Source organism: Prionailurus bengalensis, chromosome D1 (genome assembly GCF_016509475.1).
Source record: "Prionailurus bengalensis isolate Pbe53 chromosome D1, Fcat_Pben_1.1_paternal_pri, whole genome shotgun sequence".
Lineage (NCBI taxonomy): Eukaryota > Metazoa > Chordata > Mammalia > Carnivora > Felidae > Prionailurus > Prionailurus bengalensis.
In genome coordinates this window covers 33,627,901-33,641,319 of record NC_057346.1, presented here as the reverse complement: position 1 = coordinate 33,641,319, position 13,419 = coordinate 33,627,901, and the positions used below count along the sequence as shown (strand labels likewise).

General features: G+C 33.1%; 1 protein-coding gene and 1 pseudogene across 1 annotated transcript in view; one reads left to right on the top strand and one right to left on the bottom strand.

Annotated features, from left to right (window-relative positions):
- Positions 1–13,419, top strand: part of CNTN5 (contactin 5) — a 1,382,461-nt gene that overhangs the window by 1,279,532 nt on the left and 89,510 nt on the right. The window contains exon 17 of the mRNA XM_043579878.1: positions 12,151–12,309. Coding sequence (XP_043435813.1) covers positions 12,151–12,309 — 159 coding nt within the window. The remainder of the gene's footprint in view (positions 1–12,150; positions 12,310–13,419) is intronic.
- On the bottom strand, positions 4,876–4,973 carry LOC122484556 (annotated as a pseudogene).

Here is a 13,419-nt window from a genome sequence, read left to right as displayed (position 1 = left end):
GGTCAGAGTAGCAGAAGTCTATAAAAACGGAGAAAAGTAGGTTGATGGAATACCTTGAAGACCAGGACAATGAGTTTGAACTTTGTTATGTAGATAGTGGAGAGCCAGTAATTGTTTTTAAATGGGAGGTGGACTAACACATTAGATATTATAGGGGAAGAGAAAAATGAAACATTATTCCAGAATTTCATGGATAAATTAGAAGAATAATGGGGAATAAAGGGGAAATCTGAGTCACCATTGTTCAAATAAATTGTTTACATGTTATGTTTTTTCATAACCAGAAACAGAGGTGACTGAGTTTGAAGGTTGACATGATAATTATCAAGGAAGTTACACTCACCTATCGGGCAGGTAGATTTCAGGTATGAATTGAACTACGTATAACTGGTGACCATACAAGTTAAGTGGAGTTCATGAGAAATTCAGGGGAAGATTCAATAAATGTAGGGATGTACCTACTGCAGTGGATTAAAGCTACTGTTAGAGGTTTCATGTCCCAAGTAGTAGATCAAAATATACATGACAGAGCTTCAGGGACACAGGTTAGGGCCCCTACAGTTCCAAATAAGGCAAGATAATAAGGTGCTGGGCTGTCAGCTGGCTAATGTATCAACTGACTGTATAAAAACTTGCCTCATGGATGTAGAATCTTAGTGGACACATAAGCCTTTTCTTTATCATTCCTATTTAGTTTCTTCCTATATACTCTATGTAATTAGAATCTAACTAATGAATTTTTCTTTGTTATTTGCATTTAGTTTTTAATATTTCAATCAACATTTCTTTTTTTTTTTAATTTTTTTTTCAACGTTTATTTATTTTTGGGACAGAGAGAGACAGAGCATGAACGAGGGAGGGGCAGAGAGAGAGGGAGACACAGAACCGGAAACAGTCTCCAGGCTCTGAGCCATCAGCCCAGAGCCTGACGCGGGGCCGAACTCACGGACCGCGAGATCGTGACCTGGCTGAAGTCGGACGCTTAACCGACTGCGCCACCCAGGCGCCCCAACATTTCTTTTTTAAAAAAGGATTTATTTTAAATTTTTAAAAATATTTCAGTTATCTTTTGCCTTTGTTGCTTCCAGTTACAAGTAATATGAAAACTAAGTCAAATTCGCTGAAACAGGAAGGAAATTTATTGGCTCTCATGACAGAAAGCTAAATCAGATTTTTAAATTGATTTATCCATTGTTTCAAGTTTTTCCCAAAGACTCAGGTTGATTCCATCTCTCCACTGTTGTCTACAGTGCTGGCCTCACCTTCAAGCTCATGGTAGTCATAGGCTGGCTGCCAAGAATAATAGAGATTTAGTGCTTTCTTATTGCCATACAACAAGCAAAAGAACTAGCATATCTCTACAAGTGTCCATCTCTTCATCTGGTTTTGACAGTCTAGACCATGAACCAACACACCACGTAAGAGGATTGCCATGATATGATTGACTTTTTCCTAGCTTCCTAAACAAATCACCACAGGGGCAGGTGAGATCGCCAAAATGGATAGACTAATCAAGGTCACCTATAGACTTGTAGTTAATTCCCTATACTACATTAGTGCAAATAGAGTAAATATTAGGGAGTCAACCACAAAGTCTACTTCATTTCTATCATACATTTCTGCCTTTAAATCCATTTTCAAGCCATAAAAAATTTGCCCCTGTCAATAATCATTTTAATGCTATGAAATTTATATTTTATGTGTCTGTGCTGAATTACGTGAAGTAGTCTTATGTAATAAACAGAATGGAGGGGCGCCTGGGTGGCTCAGTCGGTTAAGCAGACGACTTCAGCCATGATCTTGGGTCCGCGAGTTCGAGCCCCGCGTTGGGCTCTGTGCTGACAGCTCAGAGCCTGGAGCCTGTTTCAGATTCTGTGTCTCCCTCTCTCTGACCCTCCCCTGTTCATGCTCTGTCTCTCCCTGTTTCAAAACTAAATAATAAAAAGACATTAAAAATTAAAAAAAATAAACAGAATGGAGTTGAATCTCTGATACATATGAAATTAAGAATCAGAAATGAACCACAGGTCCATCACTGGGGTCATGTGACCTTGAATGAGTCGCTTGAACTTTCTGAGTCTCTGTTTTCTCGTTTGTGGAAAGGACGTGTTAATACATGATTTGCTGTAAAGATTGGAAAGTACATAACACAGTGCCTTAAACTTGATAGGTGGACATTTGAGTCATTGTTTATGCATTATTTTTTTTTTCATTTTACATTAAAAGCTCCCCAGAAGATATTGTGTGTTGAATCTGCCAATAATGGTATTTTTTTCTTTTTCAAATTATTTTCATTTTCTGTCTTTCCTTTTGATAGAACCAAATGTGTTACACAGGTTCTGGTTTTATTGGTAAAACATGAAGCATAGTGAAATCATATGACATTGTCAAAGTTACCAAGCTACTGAGAGGCCCAACCAGTGCTAGTCTAGCTATTTACAAAGTCCTTTTTATGTACATTACCCTATGTAATCCTCACAGTAATGATAAGATTGATATTATATTTCCCTTTATAAAATGTTAGGAAATTGAAGCTTAATGAGGTTCAAAAATTTGCCCAAGTTTCAGAAAATTATACACAGCTCTTACATAAAGATCCAGACCTGGGATAAGATTCTTCAGACTCTCTATGAAATCTTTTTTCTTTAGATTAATTTTACTTGAAATATAAGGTGCATAAAATTTCTAGGAATTTTGTACAAAATACAATTCTGAGGCTCTAGGCCACAAAAATTGAAATTTAGTAGTTATTGAGTAAAGAAAGTAAAACTTGAGCAGAGATTTTGAAATTTGAAGACTAAACAGGTATTAAATGGTCAAAGTGAAGAGGGACAAAAACTTCATGCCATTGTATAGATGACAGATAATAATAATAATAATGATAATGATATATAGAAGATAGATAGATAGATAGATAGATAGATAGGAGATAGATAGGTACCAAAAGAAAGAAAGAAAGAAAGAAAGAAAGAAAGAAAGAAAGAAAGAAAGAAAAGAAGGAAGAAAGAAAGAAAAGAAGGAAGAAAGAAAGAAGGAAAGAAGAAAAGAAAAAAAGGTGAGCTTTAATAATTGAAAACTAAATTGTTTTTGAAAAAAATAATTAGAACTCTTTATCACTTGTTTCCATCTTTATCTGCCACTGGTAAAAATAGAGTTGGTTATTTTCATAGAATTGAGAACAGTAGGAAAGGGTCACTTAAGTTAGTAAATATTAAAGAATTCTAAGAACACCCTCTAGATGTAATGAAGAACATAATGGTGCTAAGGAAGTATCCCAGGAGAAAGAAGGAAAGATGCAATACTATTCAAAGTTGGGCGTTGTCCATCGAGTATAACAAGGATACATCAGGATACATTTTCTTGTACAAAAATAAATATATTATCAATAAAATCATACCTCCTAAATAGGGCATGGCATAAGTCTTTATACCTAGTATAAAGATGAAAAATTCAGCAACTAGCTATTAATAGGCATGAGTATGTGATGTGCTACAGAAAATCTATTCACGTTATCGACTATTACTTTTTTAACTTACCTTTTACTTTTTATTATTTTTTTTAATTTGAGTATAGTTGAAACACAATGTTATATTAGTTACAGGTGTACAACATAGTGATTCAATATGTTAATAGGTTATGCTATGGTCACCATAAGTATGGCTACATCTGTTATCACATAATGCTATTACACCACTGACTATATTCCTTACACTACACCTTTTATTCTCATGACTTATTTATCCCATAACAGGAAGCTTGTATCTCCTACACCCTTTCACCCATTTTGCCTATTCCCCCACATCCTCTTTTCTAGAAACTATCAGTTCTTTGTATCTATAGGTCCATTTTTATTTTTTATTTGTTTTGGATTTTGTATTCCACATATAAGTGAAATCATATGTTATTTGACTTCCCTTGTCTGCTTTATTTCACTTAGCGTAATACCCTCTATGCCCATCCATACTGTAGCAAATGGTAAGATCTCCATCTCATCCTTTTTTATGAATAAGTAATATTCCTCTCATTCCTCTGTGTGTGTGTGTGTGTGTGTGTGTGTGCGTGTGTGTATCACATATTCTTTATCCATTCGTCTATTAACACTTAGGTCACTACCATATCTTGGCTATTATAAATAATGCTGCAATAAACATAAGGGTACATATACCATTTTGAATTAGTGTTATCATTTTCTTTGGGTAAATACTCAGTAGTAGAATTACTGATTCATATGGTATTTCTATTTTTAATTTTTTGAGGAACCTCCATATTTTTTTTCCACAGTGGCTGCACCAATTTGCATTTCCACCAACAGTGCACAAGGGTTCCTTTTTCTCCACGTCCTCACCAACACTTGTTTCTTATCTTTTTGATATTAGCCATTCTTACAGGTGTAAGGTGATTTGCACTTTTATTTGCATTTCCCTGATGATTAGTGATGTTGGGCATCTTTCCATGAGTATGTTGGCCATTTGTATGTCTTCTTTGGAAAAATGTCTGTAAGTCTCTCTGCCCATTTTTAGTTAGATTATTATTTTTTTGGTGTTTAACAGTGTAAGTTCTTTATATATTTTGGATATTAACTCATAACTGAATATATCATTAGTGAATATCTTCTCCCATTCATTAGGTTGACTTTTAGTTTTGTTGATGATTTCCTTTATTGTGTAAAAGTTTTTCATTTTGGTGTCTTTCATTTTCTTTGCCTTAGAATACATTGCTAGAAACATGTTTTTATAGTTTATGTCAAAGAAATTACTTTCTATGTTCTCTTCTGGGAGTTTTATGGTTTCAGGTCTTACTCTGAGGCCTTTAATTCATTTTGAGTTTATTTTTGTATACAGTGTAAGAAAATTGTGCAGTTTCATTCTTTTTTTTAAATAAAACATAAATTTGTATGAATGACTTTCACAAGGACCATACTAATCTTCTATGTATCATTCCAGTTTTAATATATATGCTGCCAAAGGAAGCACCAGTTTCATTACTTTGCATATAGCTGTCCAGTTTTCCAAAAGTCATTTATTGAAAAAACTGTCTTTTGTTTTCATTGCATATTCTTACCTCTTTTTTCATATATTAATTGACCACATAAGCATGAGTTTGATTCTGGACTCCCCATTCTGTTCCACTGAACTATGTATCTGTTTTTGTGCCAAAACCATACTGTTTTGATTATTACAGCTTTGTAGTAAGTCAAAATCTAAGACTGTGGTATCTCCAGCTGTGTTCTTCTTTCTCATGATTGCTTTTGCTATTTGGGGTCTTTTACTATTTTATACAAATTTTAGTATTATTTGTTCTAGTTCTGTGAAAAAATGCTATTGGTATTTTGATAGAGATTACAGTGAATATGTAGATTGCTTTGAATAGTATGGAAATTTTAACAATATTCTTTCAATTCATGAGCATGGTGTATCTTCATTTGCTTTTGTTGTCCTCACTTTCTTTCATCAATTTTTACAGTTTTCAGAGTGTATGTTATTCATCTCCTTGATAAACTTTATTCCTAGGTATTCTTTTGGGTGCAATGTGAATGGAATTGTTTTCTTAATTTCTCTTTCTGCTACTTCATTATTAATGTATAGAAATTCAACCAATATCTGGGTATAATTATTTTCTTGCAACTTTACTAGTTATTAATAGAATTCATTTATTACTTCTTTCAGTTTTTTGGTAGAGTCTTCAGTGTTTTCCATGAATAGTATTATGTCATCTACAAATAGTGACAATTTAACCTCTTTCTCACTGATATGGATGCCTCTTATTTCTTTTTGTTTTCTGATTGCTGTGCATAGGACAAGTGGTGAGAGTGGACATCTTGTCTTATTCCTGACCTTAGAGCTATAGCATAGCATAAAGCTCACAGTTTTTTACCATTGAATATGGTGTTAGGTGTGGGCTTTCATATATGGCTTTGTTATATTGAAGTATGATCCCTCTAAATCCATTTTGAGAGGATTGAACTACTATTTTTAATGAAATGTTTTGCTGTTACTTATATATGGGCTTTTAAGTTGGGTCTATGCAAAATGGTCCTTTGTGATGGTTGGTTCATTTCATGTAATTAAACTACATGATAAACATTAAAAATATTCTTTGTGTCTTGAGTTATTGAGCTTATTTCTCTGCATTAATCTAATCTTTCAGACAATAGCTGAATCTCCTCTTCACTCAGTTAGAAAATCATGTTCAGGACTTTGTTGCCATGAATGATTGCCTTTTGCTGCAGCATAGTCCTGCATGTGTTTAGAAAAGGTGTTTGTCCCCAAGCAATATTTATGGGATTAGAAATAGAACTGATTTAGTATACCATGGAATATTTGCTATCAATTTTTTATTATAGTTTTAAACAATATAAGCCAAAGATCTGTTTAATGTTTTAAATCCCAGCAAGTTTAATTTTTCACTTAAAAACTCTGTGTGAAAAAAAAAATGACATGAACGTCCCCCAAATCAAATAAAGTAAAAACAATGTGAGTCTGCATAAAATGTAAAATATAACATGTAACAATAGGGTATTTGTTGAATCAGTAGGTGTCAGATTCAGGCAGAGAAAGTAATGCTTTCTAGGGAAGAAAGGGTCAGAAAAAAATGATTGGCATGGGGAGTCAGTGGCAGTGTTAGGGGATTTTTTTAAAGAATTTTTCCTCAAAAGAGGTTGGACAATCACATGACAAGAACTCAGCCTGGATCCACCAGTTGTTGTCTGCAAGGAGAATGGGTAATGACTTCACAAGAAGTCATTTCCTACTTATTACCACATTATTTTGTTATAATTTACTTTGAACAGGAAATACCAGTCCTCTGGTTGTTGAAAGTAAAGCTGAACCATGTTCCTACCTTTTTCCCCAAAGCAGGAAGACTCTTTGGGTCCTGTTTTTTTTTTTTTTCTTGAGGAGTTTTCCTGTTTCAAGTACTCCTTCCTCATCTGAAAAATAAGAGTTGAATGACATCACTGAAGTTAATTTAAAAATTCCAAGGCTGTATACTATTACTTAACTATCACATGAAGTCTTAGATCCTTGTTCCCAGCATAACGATTAACAGCTTTAGAGGTTACAAAGAGATATGTTTTATTTGTTTTTCAGCTTTAAAAGTCACTGTCTTCTCAAGAGAAGAAAATTGTCTAACTGAATATTAGGCCAACAAAATGAGTCGATCTGATAGCAACCTAACAACAGTCCTAGGGAGACTTTGATTGAGGATAAATTAAATTCATGAGAACATGGCTTCTGCCAGGGGACTTTGTGCTTTGTCATTTGCTCAGCAGTCCTCACTAAGAAAAAATGAAGAGACTCTGTCCATTTTTCTAAATTATCTATTTTCAAATAAAATATTTATTTTAGTGATCCTATATAATGGCATTGTTGGGGGATGAGGGAGAATTTCCAGATTCCTGCCAATCATATACTGAATTATTACAGCTAAGTAAAAAGTTAATATTGACTTCTGCTAAATGAGAAGCATTTGTATAATATTCAGACACTAGTTGCTATCACACATTTGTCATCTGTGAGATATTTATTTCTTATTAATCTATTTTCAAAGATGTATAATGCAGATTAGCAGTAAAAGCCTTTGAAGAGAAAATTTACTCTCTAAAAAAATGTCAAAAAAGAGCAAAAATATCACCATTATTAACAGGCCTTAAAAACAAAGGTATTGATTGTATTAATATAATTTTAATGTAATTCACTCCTCAATATAGACAGGAAGCTGATTACAGCCAGCATTCAGTATATAATGTCTAAAAATGTATATTTTTCTGTAGATGGAGCATTAATAAGCCAGTACTAATATAATATCCATAAATCTTATTTTCATTTGTATTATGGTTGAAAATTATATTTAACCTGTCATAAAAGGTAAATCACATCACTAATTTTTCAGAATATTTTTACAGTAATATATTTATAAAAATATTTAAATTTATATGGAATTATAAAAATTACCTGTCCACAGGCTTTAATAGGCTTTAGTAATTTATTGAATTATTCAAAAATGCTTATTTGCTTTCATGGAGCTATTCTCTCATTTTTATTACAATTTTATTCAATTGAAAAGAAAACTGTTAAGTATATTTTAATTTAACAAAAAAAGAAGTTACTATATTATATTGAATCTTTGTCTTATATGGTAATGACTTAATTTAAAACATTCTTTTACTTATTAATTATTACACAATATTCCAAATTCAGAACACAACTCTTCTGTCCTTTCTTACCTTCTTTTTTCTATCTTTCATCTCTCCTTGTAAAAATATTTATTGGGGGCCTAATAAATGCCAAGTACTGTGTTGAATATTTAGTCCAGTGGAAATTATAGAAAAATAATTATAGCCAACTTAAGATCTGCTATAATGAGATGTAAAATATACTCCCCAGACACTTGAACATAACATTATCATTATCTGGCATTTGTTTTTTGTAAAAGATCTGTCTCTGCCACAGGATTTTAACATATCTAGAGCTGAAGCCCTATCTTGTCCTCCTATAAGGCATTTGCCCCACTCATCTCTCACCACTCAGCACTTTGCTTTATGCACAATGTCAGATAAATGTTTGGTTAAATAGTATATACTTACAATAGAACATAAATACAACATTGGAAGCTTTCTTTAAAGTAATGACTTTGGGGTGCCTGGGTGGCTCAGTCGGTTAAGCGTCTGACTTCGGCTCAGGTCACGATCTCACAGTTTGTGAGTTCAAGCCCCATGTCAGGCTCTGTGCTGACAGCTTGGAGCCTGCTTCGGATTCTGTGTCTCCTTCTCGCTCTGCCCCTCCCCAACTTGTGCTCTATGTCTCTCAAAAAATAAATAAATGTAAAAAGAAATTAAAATAATGACTTTAAAAAATAATTTTACTTGCTTGTTGTGCAGAATCAGAAAATCCAAACAAGTAAAGAATAAAATTTAAATCATCTACATCCTCATTTCCAAGCAATAAACACCATACATACTTTAATGCATTTCTTTCCAGTCTTTTCATTATGTATTTGGGAAGTAACTATACACTTAGATTTACATATAATTTTGTATTCTATTTTTTTCACTTATTATAATATGAACATTTCCCACATCAGTAAATAATCTTAAATATTAGTCAGTTTAATGGCACACACTCACTGTGTGCAATTATTTATAATACAAACCATTGTAAATAAGTGTCCAATAATCATGTAATATTTAAATCATTAAATTTAATTTAATAATTAAATAATTAAATCATTTAATAAATTTAATGATTTAAATATTACATGATTATTGGACAATTACTTATTTACAATGGTTTGTATTATAAATAATTGCACACAGTGAGTGTCCTGAATACATGAATCTTATTCACTTTCACTGATTATTTTGCTAAGGTCTATACTTGGGAAAATAGCCACATATAGAGAAAAATACTTGGGTATTTATTAATTATGTTGTAAATTCCTTTTTGTTCTAGCTGAATTTTTTAAAATTATTTAGAATAAATATTACCTATTGTTAAAAGAAATATACCTTTCTTTAAGAAAACTTAAACATTTTCTAGAGCATTAATACTCATAAAGGCCTCCTCAAAACTCATGTAGTGTTACTTCTACCATTGTCTTTTGGGTCAGATACTGACAAGCCAGCCCAGATTGAGGAAGGTGAAAGAATAGGCTCCACCTTTCAAAGAGGGAATGGCCTGCATGTACAGGAGAAAGAAGTGATGGTGTCCGTCTTATACACAGACTGCCACAAAGTCCTAAATGCTTTCTTCAAATGCCATCTATATATCTACCACATAATTTAAATGTGCTTTTCCTTAACATACACTTTTTCTCTGTCTTCCCTTCCTTCAGTTAAAACTACTTTCTATATTAACAGTGAAAGGAGAAAGGATCTGTGTACTCCTTGCTTATTTGAACAAATAAGGCATTAAAATCAGATCCAAATTCATATCTTAGCTGTGCCATTCACTAACAGAATGACTTGAGAAAAAACTTCTCATAAGAATGGATTTTCTGATACACACTGCCTACCATAGCACCTAACATATAATAAGATTTATTGACTAAGAAATTTATTTATTTATTGACTAACCAATGTCTGAGATTTCATTATAACCTCTATGAAATAAGAATAATGCCAATCTCAAAGTGACATAGAAATAAATGAACAAGTTAATGTTTGAAAAATACTTAGTACAGGGCCTTAATACAGTGACATGTGGATATGGTAGCTATTAGTAATATTATTACAGTTAATATTCTTATCATTATTATGTTATCATCATTATAGTTGCTCTTCTATATTCGTGTCACCCGACTAACAACTTGTTACACATCTTCTTCAGCACCTGGACCTCATTTATTTACCTCATCTCATCTTTAGCCACTGTTTTAGTGCTTTGCACAGTCATACAGATGACACATCAAACATATTCTTCCATAAGTCCTTCTTACATAAGGCTGACCTTGTCAGCCTTAATAACCATATTCCCCACTCCCCTCCAGATAAACACAAATTCTCATTCAAAAGTATTCTACTGGAATTTTCTCTTCACAAATTCCAATTCTTATATCTTTCCATCATAATAATGTGATTTCCTTGATTCCTTTCTTTTATTCTAGTCTATCAGCACCTTTCTGGCTTTACTTGACTCCCTAGTCAACCTTGACACCATGGCTATTCACACCATTGGCATCTTTGAAGATAAACAAAACCAAATTATAAATTCCTAAATCTGAATGGAAGCAATTGATAAAAATTTTCACTTCTTGTTTCCTGAAAATGTCATTTGCTTCATGAGGCTTTTAAAATTCTTTTTCCATCTCCTTGTTCCTTCCTCAAAATTCTCTACCCAGAGGTCTTTACTAACTGCCTCCATTTCTCCATCCCTCCACTATTTCTTAGCTCCTTACAGACTAGGTCAGGCCCTCCTGATCAGATGTTGTAATCACCAAATCTGATTCAGCAAAGTTAGACTAGAAATCCAGGACCAGAGCCAAAGAAAGTAGTTAAAAGATTCCATTCAGATTTAAGAATTTGTAAATTTGGTTTGTCATCAAAGATGTCTGGTGTGAATGACAATGAATCAAGGTGGACTAGGGAATCAAGTGAAGCCAGAATGGTACTGTAGGACTAATTCAGAAAATAACTTAAAATACTTAAGAGAGGTTTTTATTTTTTTTTCATTGAAAATAAAACATCCTTACAGCCTGAATTGTCCATATGAGGGAATAGAAAAATATTAATAAAAAACGTAGCATGCTTTTCAGCCACTAAAATAAACCAATAAAATAAATAGAGTGTTTATAAACACTCTACAGATCTTTAAATGTTATTAGATAACACTATTTTAGAAGTGATACTACAAAGGTATATTTCTTCTATAATATCACAGTTGTTTCTTGAAGGTAGAGTCTATGTGCACATAGATTATCACTATTCTATGCCAATTTTTCATGATCATAAGGAAAATAATCTTCTCTGATTCACCACTTTCCCACCCTCGCTCAAAATCATCATCATCATCATCATCACCACCACCACCACCAGATCACACCTTCCTTTTTAACCCCTCACAAAAATTTTCCATGCCTAACTTCTAGGGTATACCCTTCTCTGGCCTAAACTATCATTATTTCAGAGCTTTTTATATCTCCCTTGTTAAAGTTTAAGCTACCTGAGAGTTACATTACAGTATGTGTACACTGCAGGTTTCCAGAATGTAAAAATTAAGCCCATACACCTATAGAGCTTTAGTAATAATGGGATCATTTTTGTTTCTGATACCTTTCAGAACAAAGGTTTCTGATTGCCTTTCAATCTATTGTTGCCTCTGTAAACTGTGATATATTTCAACAGTCATAGTTGATATTGACATTCATATTCTTGTGTGTGTTTCTCTTTTTGTTTCTTTTCCTGTACAATATAATGCTAATGGGTAGTTTATTCCAAGCACAAAATGTTAGGCGAAAAAGTCAAATCTATAATTCAGTTACCGTAGAAATCATGGAAACTGCATCTCTTTTCTCTTTACTGTCAATTTTCATTACTAAATATGTATTTCATCAGGATGGTTAGATAGTTTGATTGGATCTTTATTGGAAATACATTTTCCAACAGCTCCTCTTCATGGCTTGTACTTAAATTTATCCATTCCCTTTTGTCTATAGGTCCCCCAGGCCCACCAGGGATAGTGATTGTTGAAGACATCACGGAAAGCACAGCCACACTCTCCTGGAGTCCTGCATCTGACAACCACAGTCCAATCTCCTCCTACAACCTGCAGGCTCGCAGCCCATTTTCGCTGGGCTGGCAAACAGTAAAAACAAGTAAGAGTCTCTAAGACAACATCAGAGGCAACCTGAGTAGCTTCCTATGTCATAAACTGTATTGGCTAGCAATCTCAATAGGATCATTTTGGATTCTGGCAACTGTTATTTATTACAATACTAACCATTGTTTGCCTCCTTTTATAAAGCTACCTTGCTTTCTTCTCTCAATTCCCAAGAAGAAACCATATCATTTATATTTGTTTGTTTATTGAAATAACTTTAGATTCAAATGGAAATTGTAAAAATAGTACAAAGATTTCCTATGGACCCATTCCTCAGCTCTCCCTAATTATAACATTTTACATAACAATGGTACAATTCTCAAATCAGAAAATTAACATTGGTACAATGTTATTAACTGAGTTACAGACTATTCATATTTCACCAGTTTTTATATACAAATTTTCGGTGTGCAGTTCCATAAAATTTTATGAGATATTATTTTATAGACTCAAACCACCAAGACAATCAGATATAGAATTTTTCCATTATTCTAGTTCCTTGTGCTACCTCTTTATAGTCACACACCTGTTTTATTTCCTTTTATTTTATATGTGTTTCATTTCCAAAAGGAAAATCTAACATAAAATTACATTATTTAAAATACTGTGGCATTTTAATGTTTACTTTAAACATGCTTGTGTAATAATTGCCCTATTTTTAAAGTCATTTTCTTCCCTGATAGTTTGCTTTTAATGTTGTAACCACACTCCTATCTCTCCAAATGTGGCAGCCTGCAGGCATATGGGAAATTACAATCACTTGATAGTTATTAGAAACTTATATAGCATATTAGTATTTAAAAGTATGTAATATATATAAAATACAATCTTCAGAAGTAGTTGCCCATCCTGAGTAAGGATTTGTGATTTTGTTTTATTTTATATATAAATATAAAACTTACTCTGTTTATTTTTTTTTTTTAAATTTTTTTTTTCAACGTTTTTTATTTATTTTTGGGACAGAGAGAGACAGAGCATGAACAGGGGAGGGGCAGAGAGAGAAGGAGACACAGAATCGGAAGCAGGCTCCAGGCTCTGAGCCATCAGCCCAGAGCCCGACGCGGGGCTAGAACTCACAGACTGCAAGATCGTGACCTGGCTGAAG